The 25,974-nt window shown below is 43.4% G+C and overlaps 1 protein-coding gene across 3 annotated transcripts in view; it reads left to right on the forward strand.

The window, feature by feature from the left end:
- Positions 1 to 11,711, forward strand: part of LOC137630958 (rab GTPase-binding effector protein 1-like) — a 114,816-nt gene extending 103,105 nt beyond the window's left edge. For all 3 annotated transcript variants that reach the window (XM_068362485.1, XM_068362486.1, XM_068362487.1), the window contains one exon: positions 9,295 to 11,711. In XM_068362485.1, coding sequence (XP_068218586.1) covers positions 9,295 to 9,462 — 168 coding nt within the window. In that variant the 3' untranslated portion in view covers positions 9,463 to 11,711. The remainder of the gene's footprint in view (positions 1 to 9,294) is intronic.
- Positions 11,712 to 25,974: the final 14,263 nt, after the last annotated feature.

Raw genomic sequence — 25,974 nt, forward strand, 5'->3', positions numbered from 1 at the left:
TTACTGGAAAAAACACTTTGAAATCTTGAACTTGAATTAAGGAGTTAGTGTGGCAACGGGCCGGATAGGACCAAAGTTAAATTCTTAAAAGAGAAATCACTGGATTCACTATCTTAACAAAAAGAAAGCCATCAATTTCAAGAGCTTATGAAGCTCAATTACTATCAAAAGTCAGCTGATTATGTATGTGAATTATCTAAAGGTGGAGGCTTGTCATTATTTTTGCCATCCCCGCTGCAATCAACTAGCTTAGTCTTCCTTGACTTTTTCCCTGAAATTAGCACGAAGTTCCCTTTAGCACTATTTTTGTTCTGTTAACTTGGTCAGCAACCATTACAATGTACTATCACGTGAGAGGTACCACGAGGGAAACGTACAGTATGTTTCACACAGTGTGATTTAAATCACAGTATTGCCCCTGACATGATACATGAAGGGAATGTGGATAATGAACTTCTAGAAACAATTCTTTTGCACATTCCTCATTTGCTAAGAAAATCAGGAGAAGACAATCTTAACCCTTTTACCCCCAGGCTATTTGGAAATTTCCAACCCTTAACCCCCGAGGGGTTATTTTTTTCCCAGCACATATTTCAGTATATTTTTTTTAAATTGCTGTAAAATCCTTAATTTTTGTCATAGAGAGGTCAGGTTGGTCTCATTCTCTTGGAAAATGCCTGAATTTTCTCAAAAAATTATCAAAAATATGAAAAAAAAAAAATTTATAGCATTTATTTGCAAGGACGTAGCGGTACGTCCATGGGGGTAAAGGGATGGCTTTTGTGAAACGTACCAGTACGTCCTTTGGTGGTAAAAGGGTTAATATACTGTAGGTAGCGAATAATCTGGAATAGGTGACGGAAGAAACTGAGGTGACAAAGAAAATGGTGTGAACAATGTGAAGAAGGTTTGATCAGTACTGGCAACTGATAAAGCTGAGGAGACAAACGAGAATGGTGTGTCAATTATTACTTACTGCTAGAAGGCTCCTTCCTTTGCGAAGTGCATGTATGTTTATTGAAGGAAAGGAAATGGGAAAATTTTAGTGGGGGTAAAGGTTGATCAAACCAAGCTTCTGTAGAAGAAACGATATGAACATCCTGTATTTTTTTTATTGAAATTCTGTTTTTCCTTTGTAATTTTATAAACAGCTGATTCTTAGCTCTCAAATTGTCTAATATTTTTCACAAGTTAGCTAAAAGAGGTTCTTTTAGCACTTGGTATGAGATTCGATAATGTCACTCTATTAGGTAAATGTGTGTGGTGGCTCTAATATTGCTGATTACCACCAAATTAACATCTTTGCATTTTCTAAAGTATTTAATATTTTTGGGGGAAAACATATTTTTAAATATTTAACTTAGCCGGTGAATATATAATAGCTGCAACTCTGCGGCTCGACAGACAACATACTAAAAAAACTCGCGAGCGATCGCTATGTAGGTTGCGGGTGTGCCCACCAGCGCCAACTGTCGGCCAGATACCACTCTTGTATGTAAACAAAACCTTCAATTCTTCTCTGTCGACGTTGACGACAAGACGTACTTATACTCGCTGTAGAACCTGGAGTTTTCCCATCATATTTGGTGAAGTACTTTATTTTGGTTTGAGCTTTCGCAGTACAGGTGTTTTTCCTCAACATAAACTCTTGAACTCTTTATTGAATCGGATTATTTGTTGATGACTTGGATTGTTTTTGGAATTTTCTTTGACTAATTCAAAATGGCTGACCCTTCTCAAGTACCTAGATTTCGAAAGTGTAATGCTAGGGACTGTAATAGGCGTCTTCCAAAGGCTTCTCTCGACCCTCATACTGTTTGTTCCAATTGTCGGGGTAAAACCTGTCAATTGGGAGATCGGTGTGAGGAATGCGTGGGCCTTTCGGAATTCGATTGGATCGAATATGATAAGTATGCACGCAGACTAGAGAGAGATAGGGTAAGGAGAAGTTCATCTAGGTCCGTAGATTTTCCTCTCCACATGCCCCTGAACCTAATCCTTCCCCTGTAGTGGTTGTTCCTAACCCCCCTTCTAGCACTCAGGAACCGTCTATGCAAGACATGTTACGTGCTATTCATGCCTTAGGGGAGAGAGTTGAAGCGTTAGCAAGTGACCGTAATCAACTCATGGCTGACGTGAAGGAACTTAAGTGCCATAGTGCCACGGCGGAAAGTGGGAAAGTGATTAGTGCGCAAAGTGTTGTGAACAGTGTTGCGACCGAGGGTTCGTCTGTTCGTGCCTGTCGTTCACCTAGTCCGGGACCTCTTGCAAGCTCCCAAGCCCAGGGGAGAAGCAATGTCGTACGACTTATGGGTTCGAGAGGCCTTGATCAGCGAACAGACGTTCCCTCTATGGTATCAGGCGTATCTCGTTAAGATCGCCCCTACCATAAGACGAGAGAGCCCATTTTTACCTCGTCTTCCGAAGGCGTTTCACGCAAGAAACCATGGAGCAAGGTTTCTAGGCCTCTGAAACGCAAGTCGGTCCCTTCAGGACAGGTCCAACGTCCTGGATGTAGTCATTGGGACAGTTCGGACCCGTTGCTGTCATCGGATGACTGCTCGCCGCCTAAGCAAGGCAAAGTTGTGCCGTCTCAGACGCTAACCCCGTCTGTTACCGCACCCGTTACCGTAGACCCTAAATGGGTTATACTGCAGGACATGCAGTCTAAGCTTGCGTCCCTTATGGAAGACTACAACGCAGAGAAGGTTTCCGTTGAACCTAGCCGTTTATCTCATGGAGATCCTGGCCGTCAGCCACCCAAGCGTTCTGTTGTGCGTCCTGTTGACGTTGGTGTAGCCATCTCACGTCAACCAGTTGGGGTTGTACCACACCCGATGCGGTCTCGTGTGGATTTTCAGCCGCATGTGGACGTTAGGCAACTCGCTGATGCGCCTGGTGACGTTCAGGACGTTCGCCAACCATCAGAGTTGACTTGTTTTGACGCGGTGCGTCAACCTCCGCAACCTAGAGTTGTTTTGACCGCACAACCCAGGCGGTCTAAGCAGTCTCGGGTGGACGCTGTGCGTCCTCACGCACCTGTTGTTGTTGACAGTTCCCAGACTGTTCAGCAGTTTCAGGACGCTGCGTCCTGCTCCGCCACTTATGCAAGAGGAAAGAGGAAAGGAGCCAGTGCGGGCGGACGCTGCGTGTCAAGCATTGCCACCCCCTTTGCTTGTTTCTCATCAGTTGTCAGATGAGGAACTTTCGGATGAGGACGTTGCTGACCCTCAGCCTGAGGATCATCCTTCAGATATTGATGAGCCTAGAGCAGTTCCGCCATCTATGGACTTTAAAAAAGTCATGCTCATTTTTAAAGAGTTGTTTCCTGAACACTTTGTCTCTGTGGCTCCTCGTTCGCCGCCGTCTGAGTTTGTTTTAGGCGTACCTGCTGCCATGCCAGCCTTTACAAAACTCGTTCTCTCTCGCTCATCCAAGAGAGCTTTACGGCTGTTAGGCGATTGGTTGGAAACCAAGAGGAGTTTAGGGAAGACGGCCTTTGCCTTCCCCCCATCTAAACTCTCGTCTAGATCGAGCGTCTGGTATGCCACGGGAGAAGTTCTCGGCTTGGGAGTTCCTGCCTCTGCCCAGGGCGACTTCTCAAGTCTTGTAGACTCTCCCCCCCGCCTAGCCATGAGACGCTCGAAGATTAGTTGGTCATCCTCAGACCTGGACCATCTACTTAAAGGCATCTTTAGGGCTTTTGAAGTTTTCAACTTCCTTGACTGGTGTTTGGGAGCCTTGAGTAGGAAAATCTCATCAGCCGATAGAGATGTCTCCTTACTCATTATGTCCTGCATGGATAAGGCCATCCGCGATGGATCCAATGAGCTCTCCGCCCCGTTTACGTCAGGAGTCCTAAAGAAACGAGAGTCTCTGTGCTCTTTTCTGTCAGCAGGAGTGACGCCCTGTCAACGATCTGAGCTACTCTTTGCCCCTTTGTCTAAGTTCTTGTTTCCTGAACTTTTAGTTAAGGAAATAGCGTTGTCTCTAGTGCAGAAGGACACCCATGACTTGGTTGCGTCCTCGGCTCGCAAAGGGACCCCTTCGTCTGCCTTGTCTGCTAGACCTAGGATAGACACTCCAGCGTCCAGGTTTATTCCGCCCTTTCGTGGCAGAGCCCCCAGCAGGGGAAGTACTCGTGCCGAAGGGAAGAGAGGAAAGAGGAAAGGAGCCAAGTCCTCGCGTGGCAGAGTCTGACTGCCCGCAACTTCAGACAGCAGTAGGTGCCAGACTCAAGAACTTCTGGCAAGCCTGGGAGAAGAGAGGCGCAGATCAACAGTCTGTGAGGTTGCTCAGAGAGGGGTACAAAATCCCATTTGTACGCAAACCTCCTCTAGCGACGTCCCCCATCGATCTCTCTCCCAGGTACCGAGAGGAAGCAAAGAGACAAGCCCTGAAACTAGAAGTGTCTCTTTTGCTAGAGAAGGGAGCGGTGGTCAAAGTCTCGGACCTTCAATCACCGGGGTTTTACAACCGTCTCTTCCTAGTACCGAAGAAGACAGGAGGTTGGAGACCGGTGCTAGACGTCAGTGCTCTGAATGTCTTTGTCACAAAGACAAAGTTCACCATGGAGACCACGAAGTCAGTCTTAGCAGCGGTCAGAAAGGGAGACTGGATGGTCTCTCAAGACCTAAGAGATGCTTACTTCCACATCCCCATTCACTCAGATTCCCAACCTTTTCTGAGATTTGTGTTCGACAATGTGGTGTACCAGTTTCGGGCCCTGCGCTTTGGCCTAAGTCCTGCTCCTCTCGTGTTTACGAGGCTTATGAGGAATGTGGCAAAATTCCTCCATTTATCGGGTATCCAAGCCTCCCTTTATATGGACGACTGGCTTCTCAGAGCCTCGTCCAGTCATCGCTGTCTGAAGGATCTCAATTGGACTTTAGATCTGACCAAGGAATTGGGACTTCTGGTCAACTTGGAAAAGTCCCAGCTGATCCCATCCCAAACTATTCTGTATTTAGGGATGGAGATTCGCAGTCCAGTTTTTCGGGCTTTTCCGTCGGCCCCCAGAATAGATCAAGCCCTGCTCGTAATCCAAAGGATGTTGAAGAGAGAACGTTGCTCAGTCAGGAATTGGATGAGTCTAGTAGGAACTCTATCATCCCTGGAGCAGTTTGTATCGCTAGGAAGGCTACACCTCCGACCTCTACAATTCCATCTAGCTTTTCACTGGAAAAAGGACAAGACGCTAGAGGCGGTCTCGATCCCGATTTCCGAAACAGTAAAGACTTGCCTGAATTGGTGGAAAGACAATATCAGTCTACGAGAGGGACTTCCCCTAGCAGTTCAGAAACCAAACCACGTTCTCTTCTCAGACGCATCGGATTTGGGTTGGGGTGAGACACTGGACGGTCGGGAATGTTCAGGTCTGTGGACCTCAAATCAGAGGAGCATGCATATCAACGGCAAGGAGCTTTTGGCAGTTCACCTGGCCTTGATGAGCTTCGAGAGTCTCCTTCGAGACAAAGTGGTGGAGGTCAACTCGGACAACACCACAGCCTTGGCGTACATTTCCAAACAAGGAGGTACCCACTCCCTGTCACTGTACGAGATAGCAAGGGACCTGCTCATCTGGTCAAGAGATCGAGGCATCTCCCTGGTAACGAGGTTTATCCAGGGCGACTTGAACGTTCTAGCAGATTGTCTCAGTCGGAAAGGTCAGGTAATTCCAACCGAATGGACCCTCCACAAGGATGTGTGCAAGAGGCTTTGGGCGACTTGGGGTCAACCCACCATAGACCTCTTTGCAACCTCGATGACCAAGAGGCTTCCAATCTATTGCTCTCCAGTCCCAGACCCAGCAGCAATACATATAGATGCCTTTCTCCTAGACTGGTCTCACCTAGACCTATACGCATTCCCACCATTCAAGATTGTCAACAAGGTACTGCAGAAATTCGCCTCTCACGAAGGGACAAGGTTGACGTTAGTTGCTCCCCTCTGGCCCGCGAGAGAATGGTTCACCGAGGTACTTCGATGGCTGGTAGACTTTCCAAGAAGTCTTCCTCTAAGAGTAGACCTATTACGTCAGCCACACGTAAAGAAGGTACACCAAAGCCTCCACGCTCTTCGTCTGACTGCCTTCAGACTATCGAAAGACTCTCGAGAGCTAGAGGCTTTTCGAAGGAGGCAGCCAGTGCGATTGCAAGAGCGAGGAGAGCTTCTACCATTAGAGTTTACCAATCAAAGTGGGAAATCTTCCGAGACTGGTGCAAGTCAGTATCTGTATCCTCGTCCAGTACCTCTGTAGCCCAAATCGCTGATTTTCTCTTATACCTGAGAAGAGTTCGCTCCCTTTCAGCTCCCACGATCAAGGGCTACAGGAGCATGTTGGCTTCGGTCTTCCGGCATAGAGGCTTAGATCTTTCCAACAATAAAGATCTACAAGATCTCCTTAAGTCTTTTGAGACCTCTAAGGAGCGTCGTTTGGCTACACCTGGATGGAATTTAGACGTGGTCCTAAGATTCCTCATGTCAGACAGGTTTGAGCCTTTACATTCAGCCTCCCTGAAGGATCTCACTCTTAAGACTCTTTTCCTGGTGTGCTTGGCCTCGGCTAAAAGAGTCAGTGAGCTTCATGCCTTCAGCAAGAACATCGGTTTTTCGACAGAAAAAGCCACTTGTTCTCTTCAACTTGGTTTCCTAGCCAAGAATGAACTGCCTTCTCGTCCTTGGCCTAAATCTTTTGATATTCCTAGCTTATCAGAGATCGTAGGCAACGAATTAGAGAGAGTATTATGCCCCGTTAGAGCTCTTAAGTTCTATTTAGCTCGTACTAAGCCTTTACGAGGTAAATCTGAAGCGTTATGGTGTTCGGTTAAGAAACCATCCTTACCTATGTCAAAGAATGCTTTGTCATATTTTATCAGATTGTTAATACGAGAAGCTCATTCACACTTGAGTGAGGAAGACCGATCTTTGCTTAAGGTTAAGACGCACGAGATTAGAGCTATAGCAACTTCCGTGGCCTTCAAGCAAAATAGATCTCTGCAAAGTATCATGGACGCGACCTTTTGGAGAAGCAAGTCAGTGTTCGCGTCATTTTACTTGAAAGATGTCCAGACTCTTTACGAGGACTGCTACACCCTGGGTCCATTCGTAGCAGCGAGTGCAGTAGTGGGTGAGGGCTCAACCACTACACTTCCCTAATTCCATATCCTTTTAATCTGTCTCTAGAAATGTTTTTAATGTTGTTTTTATGGGTTGTTCGGAAGGCTAAGAAGCCTTTCGCATCCTGGTTGATTTGGCGGGTGGTCAAAGTCATTTCTTGAGAGCGCCCAGATTAGGGGTTTGATGAGGTCCTGTTGTATGGGTTGCAGCCCTTGATACTTCAGCTCCTGGGAGTCTGTCAGCATCCTAAGAGGATCGCTGGGCTCCGTGAGGAAGACAGACTTACAAGGCAGAGTAATCGTCTAAGTCAACTTCCTTACCAGGTACCTATTTATTTTGGTTTTGTTATATTGATAACTGTCAAAATGAAAAAACTCTTAGCTTATACGCTGTAAACATAATTAACTCTGGTCTCTACCCACCTCCTTGGGTGTGAATCAGCTATTATATATTCACCGGCTAAGTTAAATATTTAAAAATGATATTTTAATTATAAAATAAATTTTTGAATATACTTACCCGGTGAATATATAAATTAAATGACCCTCCCTTCCTCCCCAATAGAGACGCAGCGGGACGAGAAGAATTGAAGGTTTTGTTTACATACAAGAGTGGTATCTGGCCGACAGTTGGCGCTGGTGGGCACACCCGCAACCTACATAGCGATCGCTCGCGAGTTTTTTGAGTATGTTGTCTGTCGAGCCGCAGAGTTGCAGCTATTATATATTCACCGGGTAAGTATATTCAAAAATTTATTTTATAATTAAAATATCATATTGTAAATATTTATGTTGAAAGTAATTATCTGTTATCTAGTTTGTATTGGCTTTGACAAAGGCTTTGGAGAAAGTGATGCCCTTTTCACAATTGCCAATGCTGTACAGAAATCCTTTGATTGTGGTCATGAAGTTCAAATGGTTGGCCTTGATCAAGAGGTGCCTTGGACCATGTTAATCATGAGGCCCTTGCTTTCAAACTTAAAGAGTTGGGAGTAGGTAGATATTTTATTTGAGAGTATGGGAATGTAATATCTGGTGTTCCTCAGGGTAGTGTTCTTGTTCCATTACTTTTCATATTAAAGTGTGTGGTTTGGCCTGGAAAATAAGCTTGTTGCTTATGCTGATGAAGCTGCTCTTTTTCCATCATTACATTCTCCTGAATTTAGATTTGTGGATGTTGAATCCCTTAATAGACAGCTAGCTAAAATTAGTGCATTATGGAAATTATGGGGAGATGAAGCTGAACCCTAGCAAATCTCGAAGTATAATTGTAAGTAGGTTAAGAATAGTGGCTTCTCAACATCAGGATCATGATCTTTATATTGACAAGTTCTCTTCAACTATATATAACTCATGTAAAATTCTAGGTGTGATTCTGTATTGCTAATTTACTGTTAAGAAACATCCACTGTTTCTAATGAAATTGCACAAATTTTGTCATATTGAGAGAGTTTTTAAGATTTGTGGTGACTAATCCATCAATCCATCTTTAGATGTTTTAATTCTTTCATTTTGGCATGTTTTAAGTATTGTTCTGTCTGGTCTTTATCCTTTGACCCTCATCTTAATATGTTTGACAGAAACTTGCAGTTAATTAGATACCTTATTCCAGATCTAGATATTAATCTCTAGCACTGTTTTTCATTTAGTTCCTTGTACATACTGCATCAGGTTTTTCATAAGATCTTCCTAGAATCTATCTTCCTTTATGTATTACAAGTAAAGTTGTTTCTAACAATTTTGTCTTCACTATCATGAGATTCAATGCTACACAGTATTCTAGAAGATTTATTTGAGCTGTGACCAGATTGTGGAATGATTTTTCTAATCTGGCAGTGCAATGAATCATCTGTGGAAGTTCAGAAGATCAAACTTGTTGCAAATAGTTTTCTGTTGAATGAGATGATATAAACCCCATATCATAGATTAAATATGATTGATCTTTTCTATATTTTCTTTTTATTACTTTACCTCTCATATATAGTTTATTAATAACTTTTATATATTACTTCCTTTCCACACTGGGCTGCTTTCCTTGTACGAGTCCTCGGACTTGTAGCTTCCTGCCTTTCCAACTAAGGTTGTATTGTGGCCAATAATAATAATAAGGGTGATAATTGTAATTATGTACTTTAAGTAGTTTCTCATTGATTAACTTATTGGTTCCTTCCCTCAGCATCATTGCCGGCACTGCGGAAAAATATTCTGCAACGAATGCGTGAACAAGACTGTACCGAGCGGTCCAAATCGACGTTTGTCAAGAGTTTGCGATGTGTGTCACACGCTACTAGTACAAGACGCCACTCCCTACTTCAGTTCTGAGCCTCCCCATTCGCCTGACTAATATGTCTGAAAAATGTGTCGAAGTAAATTTATATATTTCAGAATTTTATTGGTATTTTATTTATTTTGGGGGTTTTACCATCGGATAAATCCCATCCCCTTAGCATATATGTTTATGCTGGGACATAGATACACTTTAGCATCTCTATACCTTACATTTCTCTTGGATGAATATGGAATTCACCATCTAGTGTGGTAAGGCTACTTTGAAATCATTTATTTTTAATTATTGCAAAATACTTCTATAGATTGCTTCAGTTTTAGAATCAAAGTTCTTAGCCAAGTCAAGACCAAAATGAAGAGAACAGGAAAATGAAGTTTCCTCAAGATGTTATGCGCACCATGAGAAAATTGAAGACTGGCATGCATAACAAGTATTGGTGCCAGGATTATCCATAGAAATGTATAATCCTTTGTTTATATTTAAAATAAAACAGGAATTTGGGCATTGCCTGGAATGAAACCAAAATTTTTCCTTTTAACAGATCTGTTGCTGTACAGTGTATTATCTTTAAGTTGGTATATTGCGTCACTGCTTTGTTTTCTCTAGGCTAGTCGACCACCTCCATGTACAAAGTGTACATTTCCGTAGGTAAGGGAGTTTTGGAGTCAGACCTGTTCTTGTAGTTATAATTTGTAACCCTTTTAAAAACCTCACTAGCCTACATCAAGATAGACCTCTTTTAATCACATGTTTTATGCATTGTCATTTATGCTTACAAATTGGGACCATGTTTACCACAAAGATGGCTGTTTGTAAGTATGATTGATCATATTGCTGTCATGCAACCTTGAAAATTTTATATCGTATGCATCATGTGTGCTTTGCCATTATTATATTTAATAAGTGCTTGGAGATTATAGTGGTCTATTAACATTGTAGAAGATGTTGTTGACCCAACTGTAATAACTATAGAAGCAAACAAGGAAAAGTTGCTTTGAAGCTAAAGCTTTTTGACAAATCAGTTGGAGTTAGACAAGCCTCAGTGTAAGGAGTAAGGAGGAGTGGGTTTGGATGAAAGTTGGGATAAGAGGTAATGACATATTGTAGGAAAGTTCAGTCACTATTGGAATTAGACAAATCTTAGTACTGTACTGAATAAGGAGCAGAAAATAATAGTTTTAAATAAGTTGTTTGGTCATTTGATAGAAGAAACCAGTTTTGAAAGGATCAGTAAGAATTGGGATTTACCTCACGTGAGTACTGTGTAAGAAACGAAGAAAGCAGAAAGGTTTTAGATGATGAATGTGAAAATGATTTAGAGTGGATTACTCAGTATTGGTTTGAATTGTAGTTTAGACTGGAATTGTTCTCTGTACTGAAAATGCTTCATGTGCCAAAGGATACATTTATAGTGACCTTTTTTTTAATGAAACTGGGAAAGAAGTGTTGTGACTAATGTGAATGATACCTGGAAAATTAGGTTTTTATCTATGTGTGGTTGTTGAAAAAATTAAACAACTTGTGAAAGTTTATTCAAAGTTTATGTATATTGTATAAATTTATGCAGTTTTAAATTAATGGTGACTGTGACTGCCCCAACTGGCGTTGTGTATTTACTGAGCATCATATTTTTTTCTTTCATGCACCTTTTCCCTTTCACATCTTGTAGATCAAATGATATAATTGATATTATAATCTTTTAAATTTGTTATGCGTTGTGCTGTATATAAATTGTATGGTTTTGATTTATTTAAAGTCTTAGTAACAGACTCGGGTGTTTTTTGCAAAATGAGAAGTTGCGCGGACATGAACAAAGATACTGAATGTATATAAATACACTTACTGACATACACACATACATGCATACATGCATGCTAGTAGCTTATGAGTGGAGGGTCATTTGATGAGTCTGTTGATATTTATATGCACCAGGTAAAATCATTCCAGATTACCTTATTTGTAGAGATGTGATCAGCGAGAGAGAGCATACCAACCATATATTTGATACTATGATAAATTGGTTCCTAGATTTGTACAGTTATTCTTCAGTTTTTTTTTAAGTCCTTTCCTTTTCATTTGACTTGAGCTGCTTCTGAATTAAGTGTAATTTAGGAGTCTCATCTTCATTTTAGTATGTGTGGTCATCCTTTTTTTTTTTTTGATTAAAATACTATGAGTCGAATTTCTCCACTTACCATAGCTTATCATCATTGGAGGCATGAAGCCATTTCATTAAACTGAAATTTTTGTTTTATAATCTTTATGGGTTATCTCATGTTTAAATCCAATAAAAATAATATTGTTGATATTTTTCTCTCCTTTTGAGTTCCTTAACTTTTTTTTAGAAACATCACATTGATGCTGCAAATGGATTTATGTAAGAAAGAATGTAGTTATTAAATTACCAATGCAGGTTTCATACCATCTTTTGTAAGGGGACAATGATGTGTCCAATACTACATTATGAACTATCCAGGGTCTTTGCTGATGGGTAATAGGGAGTTTTCAGATTAATGGTTTCTTATTGAAAGGAGAAAAGATATCTTAACACAAAACCAGTTAGGTTCTTGTTTGTCAGATCTGATTCATGAATTACATGTGTTTTATGAATTAGATCTTTTTAATGAACAATTTTAGATTCCTGAATTTCCTATTATTCATATTTTCTGTAATCCATTTGAGAATATAGTAGTACAGTACCTTGGTTTACGATTGATTGAATACAAGCAAAACTTTTCAAAACCGTTTATGAGCATTGTATTGGTCCAGGACTAATACTGTAACAACAACGCTATTTTTCAATATTAATCTTACCCGATGATCATGTAGCTGTCAACTCTGTTGCCCGACAGAAATCTACGGTCGGGATACGCCAGCGATCGCTATACAGGTGGGGGTGTACACAACAGCGCCATCTGTGAGCAGGTACTCAAGTACTTCTTGTCAACAAGAACTCAATTTTTCCTCTGTCGTGCCTCCGGCTAGACCTACTTGGATACGCTGTTGATTCTGGAGTTATTGTTCACGATTTGGTGATGTATTTGCTCTAGAGTTTAGCCTTCGCTATTCAGGAAGCTTTATCTTTAGCTTAGCAAGCTTTTGGAATTAATTTGAATTAATTATGGTGACGAAGAGAGTATGGACTCTCTTTCACTTTTTAATGGCCGACCCTTCCCTTAGACGGAAGTGTTGGTGTCGAAGAGAGTATAGACTCTCTTTCACTTTTTATTTTATATCTCTCCGCCATTTATAGGCCTCTTCGATTAACTTTCCTTTTATTATAAACTTAAAAAAAAAAAAAAAAAAAAAAAAATTATTTTTTTTTTTTATGTTTGTTTATATGCGACCTTTCCTAATAGTAGGCGGTCCTTACTTGGAACCGAAGTTAATTAACATTGAGCTCGTCATATCGTTTTTCCTGTTAAGAATTTATGCTATTTTAATTTTAATGTTTTTGAAAGAATTTCTTTGATAAGTCTCGTACTGTTTTCAAATTTGAACTAACGTTTTGTTTAGTCTCCGCAGTTGTTAACGTTCAACTTGCGCTCTATCGTTACGATAGAGAGAGAGTATTCACGGTTTCACGTTGCAGTAAGAGTAAACCGATTCTAGCGTTTCGTTCATTCTTTCTTAGCTTAAATGGTTTTAATTCTAATAAAGGAACTTTTTATTTGGGAAACCTTTCAGTTTTTTTCCTTTAACAAATAATATGTTTTAACGATATATATAATTGGGCTCATCTCTCAGGTTCTAAGTCAAGAGAGAGAGAGAGAGAGAGATAGAGACGGAGGGAGAGAGAGGAGGATAAACGTTTCGTTCAAGCGGGTAACGTTGTTCTCGTTTTTTTGCTCTTCTCCCTAGTCGATAGAGGGGAAGAAGGTAAAACGTTTCTAGAGTTTTATTCTTGTTCCCAGGCTTTATGCGGTGAGAGATTTTAAACGTAGTTTATTTGATCTAGTGTTTAGTCTCTTTTCCAGCCACTGAATTCTTTATCTTTCATTATGTTTTTCTGTTACATTGTAATACTGTTTTCTCAATTACTACCTTTTAATGAAGGATAGGATTGCGTGTTTCAGGTACAAACCACTTAAAGTTTCGAGTTCAGTGAAATAAGTGCAAACAGAAAATCAAAAGTGATAAAGTGATATGCGCAAAGTGTTACAGTGTTGCGTTCGAGGGTTCGTCTGTTCGTGCCAGTTGTTCACCTAGTCCGATACCTCTTACAAGCTCCCAAGCCCAGGGGAGAAGTAATGTCGAAGGACTTATGGGTTCCTCAGGCCTTGATCGACGAACAGACGTTTCCCTCTGTGGTTTCGGGTGTTTCTACACACGTTGCCGACGTGATCACCCCACCCACACAAAGACGAGAGAGCCCATTTATTCCTCGTCTGCGGAAGAGGTTTCTCGCAGAAACCATGGACCAAATCTTGCAGCTTTTAAGTGCAAGTCGGTCCCTTCCGCGCAAGTCCAACGGCCTAGGTGTAGCCACTGGGTCAGTTCGGACTCGCTGCAGTACGACAACTGCACACCTCCTAAGAGAGGCTAGGTGGTACCGCAACAGGCAGTAACTCCGTCTGTTGCCGCACCAGCTGTTTTAGACCCTCAGTCACAACGGACAGTAGCTCCGTTTGTTGTTGTCTTTCATAGACCCTAGTGGTCCATGCTGCAGACTATACAGTCTCAGCTTGCTCCTTCATGCAGGAGTATCATGCTGGAAGGTTGACAATGCAGCCTGTTAACCTACAACCCGCCGAGGTTGTGCGCTCAGCAGATACTGCGGCTGCCTGCTCCCACCCTCCACCTGTGAGAGCTCCACCACCGATGCGCAGTCCACCCTGCCAGACGCATGTTCTTGCTACACCATCTGCTAACATGCGTGAGCTACGGCATTAGCAGTGGGAAGGTTCTGTAGAGCTGCCGGGTTCCAGCACTATGCGGCTTTCTCCGCAGCCCATGCAGCATGCTCTGCATACCTTACAGCATGCTCTGCATACCTTACAGCATGCTCTGCATACCTTACAGCATGCTCTGCATACCTTACAGCATGCTCTGCATACCTTACAGCATGCTCTGCATTCCTTACAGCATGCTCTGCATACCTTACAGCATGCTCTGCATACCTTACAGCATGCTCTGCATACCTTACAGCATGCTCTGCATACCATACCGCATGCTCCTCAACCCACCGCAGCCCCTCCCACGCACCAGCACTCTGCTTTTGTTGTTGCCAGCTCCCACACTCCGACTGCGGAGAAGGTTGACGATGCACCCGTGGGCCTACACCTCCCACGGTTGTGCGCCCGGCATGGCTTCCTACTCTCACACTCTTGTTGTGAGAGCTCCTCCACCCATGCACAGTCAACCCTGCCAGATGTATGATGACTCCCACACACAGAGCACTCCGTTGCCGTGCGGGAGCTACCACAAGCTGCCGTGTTTTGACACGGTGTGTCAGCCTCCGCAACACACTGTGGTTACCGCCACTCGCCAGCAGCAAACTAGTCAGGCAGGAGTTGAGGCTTCCCCACACATCTTTGGTTGTTGCCAACTCACAAACTGTCATGCAGTTACATGACGTTGCCTTCTGGTCTGCTACTTATACACCAGTGCTGTATGTCCTCACGCTCCTGTTGTGGTTGACAGTTCACAGACTGTCAAGCAGTTTCATAACGTTGCCTTCTGGTCTGCTGCTTTTGCACCAGTGAAACCCTCACTGAGAGAACTTAGCTTTTCTCGGATATGGTTCCTGTAGATGAGAAAGTGCTGTTCTCCCTCCTTCTGATATTCCCTTGAGGACTCTGTCATTTGGAGAGGAGCCTTAAGCTGCTTAGCCTCCTATGGACTTTTATTTAAGCATAACATGCTTCCAGGGAGGGTAAATGGTTCCGCTTCAGTCGCTAACCCCGTCTGTTGCCACACCTGCTCCCATAGACCTTGAGACATGCAGTCCAAGCTTAGTCCTTGATAGAGGATTTTTTTTTACGGAGTCAGTGTGTCACTGGGAAGACGTTCAACAACCAGCAGAGGTGACTTGTTGTGACGCAGTGCGGCAACCTCAGCAACCCGATAAGGAGTTGTCTGTACTACCCAGACAGTCTAGACAGTTTCGGGTTGTCGCTGTACTTCCTCGCTTCCCCATGGTTGACAGTTCACAGACTGTGCAGCAGTACCATGATCTTGTGTCCGGCTCTGTCAGACGACTGGCTTTTAAGAGCTCCCACAAGTCGTCGCTGTCTGGAGAATCTCAGATGGACTATGGATCTGACCAAGGAACTGGGCCTCCTGGTCAATTTAGAGAAGTCCCAGCTCGTCCCATCCCAGACCATTGTCTACCTGGGTATGGAGATTCAGAGTCGAGCTTTTCGGGCTTTTCGTCGGCCCCAAGGATCAACCAAGCCCTAGAATGCATCCAGAGCATGCTGAGAAGGAACCGATGCTCAGTCAGGCAGTGGATGAGTCTAGCAGGGACACTTTCATCGCTGGCCCTGTTCATCGAGTTAGGGAGACTCCACCTCCGCCCCCTTCAGTATCATCTAGCTGCTCACTGGATAAAGGACATGACGCTAGAGACGGTCTCAGTTCCTGTTTCCGAAGAGATGAGGTCTACTCTAACGTGGTGGAAGAACAGCTTTCTTCTCAAGGAAGGTCTACCTTTGGCTGTTCAGAACCCCGACCGCCGTCTCTTCTCGGACGCATCAGACACGGGCTGGGGTGCGACATTGGACGGACAGGAATGCTCGGGAACATGGAATCAGGAGCAAAGGACACTTCACATCAATTGCAAGGAGTTGTTGGCGGTTCATCTGGCCTTGATAAACTTCAAGTCCCTCCAGCTAAACAAGGTGGTGGAGGTGGACTCCGACAACACCACAGCCTTGGCTTACATCTCCAAGCAGGGAGGGACTCATTCGAGGAAGTTGTTCTAGATCGCAAGGGACCTCCTCATCTGGTCAAAAGATCGAAAGCTCACGCTGGTAACGAGGTTCATTCAGGGCGATATGAATGTCATGGCAGATCGCCTCAGCCGGAAGGGTCAGGTCATCCCCACAGAGTGGACCCTTCACAAGAATGTTTGCAGCAGACTTTGGGCCCTGTGGGGTCAGCCAACCATAGATCTGTTCGCTACCTCGATGACCTAGAGGCTCCCGTTGTATTGTTCTCCGATTCCAGACCCAGCAGCAGTTCACGTGGATGCTTTTCTGCTGGATTGGTCCCATCTCGACCTGTATGCATTCCCGCCGTTCAAGATTGTCAACAGGGTACTTCAGAAGTTCGCCTCTCACAAAGGGACACGGCTGACGTTGGTTGCTCCCCTCTGGCCCGCGAGAGAATGGTTCACAGAGGTACTGCAATGGCTGGTCGACATTCCCAGGACTCTTCCTCTAAGAGTGGACCTTCTACGTCAACCTCACGTAAAGAAGGTACACCCAAACCTCCACGCTCTTCGTCTGACTGCCTTCAGACTATCGAAAGACTCTCAAGAGCTAGAGGCTTTTCGAAGGAGGCAGCCAGAGCGATTGCCAGAGCAAGGAGGACATCCACTCTCAGAGTCTATCAGTCTAAATGGGAAGTCTTCCGAAGCTGGTGCAAGGCCAATGCAGTTTCCTCAACCAGTACCACTGTAACCCAGATTGCTGACTTCCTGTTACATCTAAGGAACGTAAGATCCCTTTCAGCTCCTACGATCAAGGGTTACAGAAGTATGTTGGCAGCGGTTTTCCGCCACAGAGGCTTGGATCTTTCCACCAACAAAGATCTACAGGACCTCCTTAGGTCTTTTGAGACCTCAAAGGAACGTCGGTTGTCCACTCCAGGCTGGAATCTAGACGTGGTCCTAAGGTTCCTTATGTCATCAAGATTTGAACCTCTCCAATCAGCCTCTTTTAAGGACCTCACTTTAAAAACTCTTTTCCTCGTGTGCTTGGCAACAGCTAAAAGAGTAAGTGAGATCCACGCCTTCAGCAGGAACATAGTTTTCACATCTGAAACGGCTACATGTTCCTTGCAGCTCGGTTTTTTGCTAAAAACGAGCTTCCTTCACGTCCTTGGCCTAAGTCGTTCGAGATCCCAAGCCTGTCCAACTTGGTGGGGAACGAACTGGAGAGAGTACTTTGCCCAGTTAGAGCTCTTAGGTACTATCTAAAAAAAAAAAAAAAGGTCAAAACCTTTACGAGGACAATCAGAAGCCTTATGGTGTGCTATCAAGAAGCCTTCTCTTCCAATGTCTAAGAACTCAGTTTCTTACTACATCAGGCTTCTGATTAGGGAAGCACATTCTCATCTGAAGGAAGAAGACCTTGCTTTGCTGAAGGTAAGGACACATGAAGTGAGAGCTGTGGCTACTTCAGTGGCCTTCAAACAGAACCGTTCTCTGCAGAGTGTTATGGATGCAACCTATTGGAGAAGCAAGTCAGTGTTCGCATCATTCTATCTCAAAGATGTCCAGTCTCTTTACGAGAACTGCTACACCCTGGGACCATTCGTAGCAGCGAGTGCAGTAGTAGGTGAGGGCTCAGCCACTACATTCCCATAATCCCATAACCTTTTTAACCTTTCTCTTGAATACTTTTTATGGGTTGTACGGTCGACTAAGAAGCCTTCCGCATCCTTGTTGATTTGGCGGGTGGTCAATTCTTTCTTGAGAAGCGCCGAGGTTAGAGGTTGTGATGAGGTCCTTTAGTATGGGTTGCAGCCCTTTATACTTCAGCACCTAAGAGTCGTTCAGCATCCTAAGAGGACCGCTACGCTCAGTAAGGAAGACGTACTTAATAAAGGCAGAGTAATGGTTCAAGTCGTCTTCCTTACCAGGTACTTATTTATTTTATGTTATTTTTGAATAACTAATAAAATGAAATACGGGATACTTAGCTTCTTTGTTAACATGTATGCTGGTCTCCACCCACCACCCTGGGTGTGAATCAGCTACATGATCATCGGGTAAGATTAATATTGAAAAATGTTATTTTCATTAGTAAAATAAATTTTTGAATATACTTACCCGATGATCATGAATTTAAGGACCCGCCCTTCCTCCCCATAGAGAACCAGTGGACCGAGGAGAAAATTGAGTTCTTGTTGACAAGAAGTACTTGAGTACCTGCTCACAGATGGCGCTGTTGTGTACACCCCCACCTGTATAGCGATCGCTGGCGTATCCCGACCGTAGATTTCTGTCAGGCAACAGAGTTGACAGCTACATGATCATCGGGTAAGTATATTCAAAAATTTATTTTACTAATGAAAATAACATTTTGCGAAGCGCATAATTTCTGCGGTGTATTGAAATATCTGTAAGTTAAAAATTAATTTTCTATAAATATTTTTAATGTGTTGAGATTTCAGAAATGTCCCTTTACTATTTACAGTACTGTATTAACTTTCATGTATGTGTGTGAGCAGAGTTTTTAAACTAGTTGTGTCTAAAAAAAAATTGAGCATAGGTCCTTAGTAACATCTATTTTTTATATCCCTTTGTTATTGAGATGGGAACATCCAAAAGCCATTAAGTATTTTGTAGAAGAGTAAATAGTTGAAAGAATTTGAAGGGGGAAATTTAAAAATAAGCATTGGTAATTATGATTTGAGGTTCACTGAAAACATACTTGAACAGGTACGATGCCAGCTGGGAAGACCAATAGAAAAAGAAGGAAAATAAGTTTGTTTACATGAATACAAACCTTTGTCCTTTAGTAGGGCTAAGATTCTGGGGGAAAGCTGGTAACGGGCAGTGAAGAATTATCATTGTTTTGGCAACTGGCACCCAGTATCCATTGGTGGTCCAGGTCATAGGGTGTGCAGAGCCTCCATTTTGATTTTTGCAGTAATACTGTATTGGCATTCTCTCGACGCTATCAGACCGTCCTGAAGTTTTCAATTTTCTCTTTCTCATTTCATTATAAATATGAAGGAACTTGGCAGAATGCAGTCGTGTCCAGGACTATCTGATCATCACCGTGGCTCCTTTGTGAGTACAGTTAAGGTTGATCCTCATTCGTAGTTTCCGACGTGTAGGGGCACCGCTAGACTTATGACTCCCCTTGTGATGTGTGGAGGGTACAGGGAGTGGTCGTCTTTCTCCTGGGTGGGATTTTGGTGTAGGAAGAAGAGATCCAAGCGATCATTTGTCCTCATGGCTGGGAAAGTCGGTAAGATCCCGACTACTGAAACTCGTCACTGCCCCTTCTTCGGTTAACTCTTCGAAGTTCGTAGGGCAAAGAAGATCAATGCTTCCTCTTGGTCAGACCCCTGGTCTGGTACGCCCTCATATTTTGCAGTACTGTATCTCAGAATCTGGCGGATTCTAAGATACGAAATCAGTATGAGGAGCTCGCCTTTTCAGGAGCATAGGCAATAGAGTTCTTGGTATACCAGATGCATACCATTGAAGTAAGGGAATACTGAAGCGAAAGGACGCAATGGTCAACAAATTCGTCAGACATGGCCTCCAAAGACTCTGTTATTACGAATTGCCTAACTGACACAGAGTGCCTTTCTTTTTCTCTGGGATGATGTGAATGCAGTTGAAGGAAAGTGGGAAAAAGAAAGTCAGGGCTACTTCGTACTGCCACCTTCAGATAAGCTCTTACAGGACCTATTAAGCATAAGAGCTCACCCCATAGGCATCTGCTTGTGAGAGAGAGGCGGATAAATATTTTCAGTCCTTATGTTGAAGGCATCAAGTCAAATAAGTGCTAGGTAGGTGAGGACTTTGTTAGGGGTACCACCAACTGTTGTGGTATGCGTGTCAAGTCGGTGAATGAGATGGTAATTCCTCGAGGCAGAACCTTGAACAGCGTAAGTTTTGCGAATTGAATACTGCCTCCTGTTCACCAACACACTTGCTCCTTTCATTCCAATATCAAGGAGCTACTCATTGTATTTGAGATCTGTTAAAGACCTGCTCCTTCAAGAGGAGGTCAAACAGATGTTAGATAAGAAAGTGGTCAAGAAGGTGGATGAATCATCTCCAGGGTTCTACACCAAGCTACCATGAGGCTGGAGACCAGTCATCAACTTGTCCTACGTGAACGACTTCTGTAAACAAAGATCAAGATGGAGACCCCCAGCATGGTCCTACAAGCAATAGGACAGAATAACTTAATTCTGTCCATAGATTTGAAAGATGCATTGTACCAAATTCCAGTTCACCAGAATTCGAGGAAGTAACTTCTGTTGGCCCTGGGAACAAGAAATTTCCAGTTTCGTGATATCTACTTCGGACTTTCCTCAGCACCACAAGTGTTCACGTTGAAGTGAGACCCTAGGTTCATATGACTTCTCCGATACCTCAACAATTGGTTATTGTTGGCGGAGTCAAAGTCTTAGATTCCTCTTCAAAGACGTCAAATTTTGTCAGAATCTGGGGATCCAGGTAAATCTCGAGAAGTCCGTTCTCACCCACACCGAATCTTCTCAACTAGAAGATGAGTATAGACACAGTCTAAGGAAAAGCATTCCCATCACAAGACAGGTTACAAAGGTTGAAGAAAATTGCAACAGCCTTCCTGACAGAAAACCTTTACAGCAAAGAACTGGTAGAAAATGCTTGGGCATCTGTCTTTCCTGGAACATCTTGCCCCAAATGGAAGGTTACACTTTCGTTCTATGCAGTGGACTTTGAAGTTCAGTTGGCAACAGAGGTCCGACTATCCAGATGTACTAGTCAAGGTGATGCAGGAACTCCGAAAGGATCTGTCCCAGTGGCTGCAGGTGATGAACCTGATGGAATGATCCCCACTACGGGTTCTTCCCCAGAGCTTATCCTTTTCTCAGACATGTCGAGAAAAAGATAGGGAGTGCACATTTTATGTCTCACTTCACATCAGGTCTGTGGACGGAGGATGTAGACAAGAGGTTCCATATAAACATCTTGGAACTGAAAGCAATGTACCAAGCTCTGATCCATTTCCAGAAGATAGTAAAAGGCTAGTGTTGATGAGCAACAACACAACAGAAGTGGCTTATGTCAAAGAGGAGGTCGGTTTCTCCACGCCTTTACCAGTTAGCAGTTAGAATGCACTTATGATCAGAATACATTGGAGTAACCCTGTCGGCATGTTTCCTCCCAGGGCGAAAGATATGCACTACCAGCAGTCTTCACAATCAAGTGACTGGCTTGGAATGGTCTTTGAATCTTATAGTGATGAGGGAACTCTTTACTTTGTGGGGTTCCCAATGATATACGTTTACCACTCACTTCAACGACAAACTAGCAATGTATCGTTCACCAGTCCTTGCAACGGAACTGGAGGATGCATTTCAACACCCTTGTGATGGCCTTAACATCTACACCTTTCCACCATTTTATCTCATAAGGAAAGTGATCAGCAGAGCCATTATCATGCCCAATCTCCAAATGAAGCGAAAAAATGGCTACACGCAGAGTGGTACCCAGAATTTCTTATGTCTACAGACAGAAGTTCCAAGAGAGCTCCCAACCTGTCACAACTTCACCCTTACATGAATAAATACCACAGAGCAATGGACTGGCTGTCTCATTACACTTTGAGGTTATCCAGCATCTTATCAAACAGAAAAGCTTTTCGCAACCAATTGCAAACCAACTTTCTGGATACCTGTATGTCACCTCTTGAAATCGCCAACAGCAGTCTCCCTTGCAAAGTAGGTAGTCATTGATTGGTGTCATAGGGGAAACGCTTCTTCACTGGAAGTCATTGTTCCACTAGTTGCGGATTTTCTGGTGTACCTGCAGAATGAGAAACTCCTCTCAGTTTCAGCTGCTGAAGGTTATTGCTCAGCCTTGAGCCAAGTCTTTAGACTAAAAGGAGTAGACCTCTCTTCCTCGTGGGAAATATCAGCTTTGATGCTGAGTTTTTAATAATTTTGTACCCTTCGGAAAATCAAATCCCCAGCTTGGAATGTGACCAGGGTCCTTTCTTCACTCCAGAAGGCTCCTTACAAACTCTTGACGAAAGCCTTAGCCTTAGCTTTGATCAAAATAGGGGGAGAGCTGCATGGCCTGTCATACTTATTGTTACATTTCTGTTGGCGGAGACAGATTTCGTTCTCATTCGTTTCCAAATTTGTTATAAAAACACAGAACCCATTGGTCAGTGACTAGGTTTGAATCCTTGTCAGTATCATAGCTGAAGGAAACGGCCGATAATCCTGACGACTGCTTCTGTGACCTGTAAGGGCAGTGAGGCTCTAAGTTAAACAAATGAGGTCATGTAGGCCATACCTACAGTCACTTTGTTAACACAGGAAAGACAAAGAAGAATTTCTTCAGCAATACCATCTCCTTTGGGTTTTGCAAAGTTATTAGTAGAGCCACTAGAGAAGAAGGGCAAGAGCCATCAGCCTCAGACCCTCCTAGAGCTCATTAAGTCAGAGAGATTAGTACAATTTTAGCCATCATATAGTTGCCAAAGCATTAAGGCAGGCATGTGGAAGAGACAATAGGACCTGTGGTAGCTGCCCAGAAAGTGGTGTAGCAAATCTCGTTCCTTTTATGACATAAGCACCGTGTATAAGTTAGTGTTTACATCGTATCTTATGGTTTATGTGTGAGGATTACTGGTCTTCTTCCCTCTATCCTATCTTTGTCTTTCTTTGGACCAGGCAGTGAAATGTTACGGAGCTGGAATGAACAATGATGCAGGTGAGCACGTTAGTGACGGCTAGTTATTTTACTAAACAGTAAAAGTGTAGAATCTCCAGACTCCTTTTGAGGGGGAGTTTGTCAGTTAAGACAAATATAAACCCCCTACTTAAGTTAAGCCTTAACAGGAACATTGTTCCCACTGAAGATAGGTTCTTGTATGAAAAACTCTAGGTCATTCATCTATGGGTCATGGGATGCAAGGATCCTTTGCTCTGCTCTTTTTACCAGACCAAGCATCAAGATTCCAGGTTGTTAGCCAGTTATAGTCAATCTTTTTTAGTGAGGCAGATTTGCAGCGACTCGCAGGGATGCCCATTCAGCTCGGAAAAGTTCCCTGATAGCTGATTGGTCGGAGGTGTTTGGACCAAAATACTTCCAACCAATCAGCTATTAGGAAACTTTTCCGAGTAAAAGGGCACCCCTGCGAGTCGGTGCAAATCTGCTTCACTAAAAAAAATTGACTTTAGTTATGAGCGAGATTTCCTCCCTCCTAAGGATAATTACCCTACTTAGGGACGAAGGTTTTTATGCTCATAGGAACAAATCCCTTATTTTAAAAGTAATTTATATTTTTCATATTTATGCAAGCCTAAGTCTTTTAGGTTTCCCCCACAAGTTCCAGGCAGAATCAGAATGGAGGCTCTGCATGCTGTCAGTCATGGACCACCAATGGATGTTGGTTGCCAGAACCTCGATAATTCTTCATTGGCCATTACCTGCTTTCATCAGAATCTTACCCTTACTAAAGGACGGAGATTTGTATAGCTAGGTAAAAGGCAAAATACTTTTACAATTTTTGATGTTATGGTAGTTATGATTTGAGGTTCAGAAAAAATGTGCCAGAACAGGTACTACGCCAGCTAGCAAGGCCAATAGAAAAGAATAGGGTGGCTGTCCATTGCATGGGTGCACTGACAATTGGGATTATAGCATTTGCAGTAGTTATTCCACAAAACTATAATCTTGTCGTAGTGTGCCAAGCTAGGAAGTTCTATGAACAGGATGACCCCAATCCAGTCATCCATAACTCTTCTGACCGCAGCACATATGTACTCTGTCATATACAGTACAGGTAGTAACTTTTCCATCTAATTTCCATGCCAATTGAATTTATTTTACAGTATTATTATTATTTTTCTTAGTGAATTATTGATTTGCATTAATTTCTGTTAGTGGTTATAAATTCTTCAATGATTAGCATTACAGACCTTAGAAATGAGTGTCCTCTACTGTACAGTATATGTGTTTGTTCCTACGTGTCATACAAACCCTTGTCCTTTAATTAGGAATATCATTTCAGTGCGAGCTGGAATTGGTCGTTAAAGTTTGATAATGAGGGGTTATCAAACTGGTGAGGAAATCTGCTCCCTTTTCAGTTGGAGATTCCTCATTTGCATTTTGGCTGCTGTCTTGTATGGATGTACAGACAGGCCTGGATAAAATTTTGACATTTTTCTTTGTCTTTTTTAGAAAGTTGCTGGTTGATAATGATGGAGTGGAAGTAAGAAATTTGTGTTTGACAGAGGAAGGGAGGATGTTGCAACCAGTTTATGGCTAAGCCAGCTGTTGATCGTCACTCCTTTTGTGCTTTTGTAGGGGGCATGACCATTCTCAGTCATCCCAATGTCTCAAGTGCAGGGCACGGCCTTTGGTACAGTGGTAGGCATACACCCTAAAGGGGAAGAGGCGAGCTAAGCGTTCGTTGTGGTCAGACTTGGTAATGCCGAAGACTCCAGGTGAGTCTTTCGCCACTTCTGTTTCATTGGGATGTCCCACTCGACTCTCTTCCTCCAGACAAGCTTCTGTTCTTGGATGCTTTGAAGGATGGGTGGCGACCTGGTCATTGCATCAACAGCCTTGAGATGCATGTACCCTTCCTAGTGTTGCAGCCATCCAAAAATATTTAAGGAAGCACTCAATAGTATTGATGAGCGACACCACTGTAGTTGCCTACGTCAACAAGCAGAGGGGCACAGTCTTGCACCCTTTATGTAAGCTGATGAAGCAGATGCCCATCTGGGCAGAATTTTACACTGGAGTTGTCATGGAGGTACATAACAAGCAAGAGGAATGTACAAGCTGACACACTCGGTCGTCAGAGACAGATTATAGGAGCAGAGTGGTCCTTACATCCTCTTGTAGTGGAAAGTTTTCTTCCCCAGTGGAGCCCCTTGGGTATCAACCTGTTTGCCCCACAGTAGAATAGGAAACTTCCTGTGTTCTGGTCCCCTGTTCCGGACCTATGGACATTGTTCGAAGACACCTTCCAACACCCATGAGATTATCTGGACATGTATGCCTGTCCGCTGTTTAGCCTGATCCAGCAGGTAATCAACATGGTGTTGGTTATGCCAGGACTCATGATCTCCCTGGTGATTTGCAGATGGCCTTTTGTCGAGTGGTATCTCTATCTGCTCACTCTTCTGTTTGTGCTTCTGAGAGAACTACCCCAGGGAGCCACACTTCCTTGTCAGCTGTACTGGCAGAGGTACCTCCATGCCATGGAGTCCTTAGCTCTTCATCAGGGGAAACTATCCAGCATCTCCGAGCGAAAGGTTTTGTGCGAGGCACTACACAGATGATGTCTGAGTATCTCCAGAGGTCCTCTATGTCTGTCTACCGGGCTAAGTGGGTCGTCATCTACTATTGGTGTCGTAGAAGAGCCGGAGCAATTCTAGCACAGAGCACGGATTTCCTCAACTTCCTTCACCTGGAGAAGTGCCTCCTCTCAGTCATGACTGTCAAGCTTACCACTCTCGACTGGAGGGCTTAGGTCTCTCCTCTTCCTGGGAGTTGTCTATGCTCATAAGGAGCTTTGAGTAGTCTTGCTCACCATGGGTTCTCAGGCCCCGGAGTGAGACATGACTTTAGTCCTCAAGGCTCTTGCATGTACCCTATTTGAGCCTTTGAGAAGGTCGTCAGAGAGGGATCTGACTCTGCACAGG

The sequence above is a fragment of the Palaemon carinicauda genome, chromosome 39 (assembly GCF_036898095.1).
Source record: "Palaemon carinicauda isolate YSFRI2023 chromosome 39, ASM3689809v2, whole genome shotgun sequence".
Classification (NCBI taxonomy): domain Eukaryota; kingdom Metazoa; phylum Arthropoda; class Malacostraca; order Decapoda; family Palaemonidae; genus Palaemon; species Palaemon carinicauda.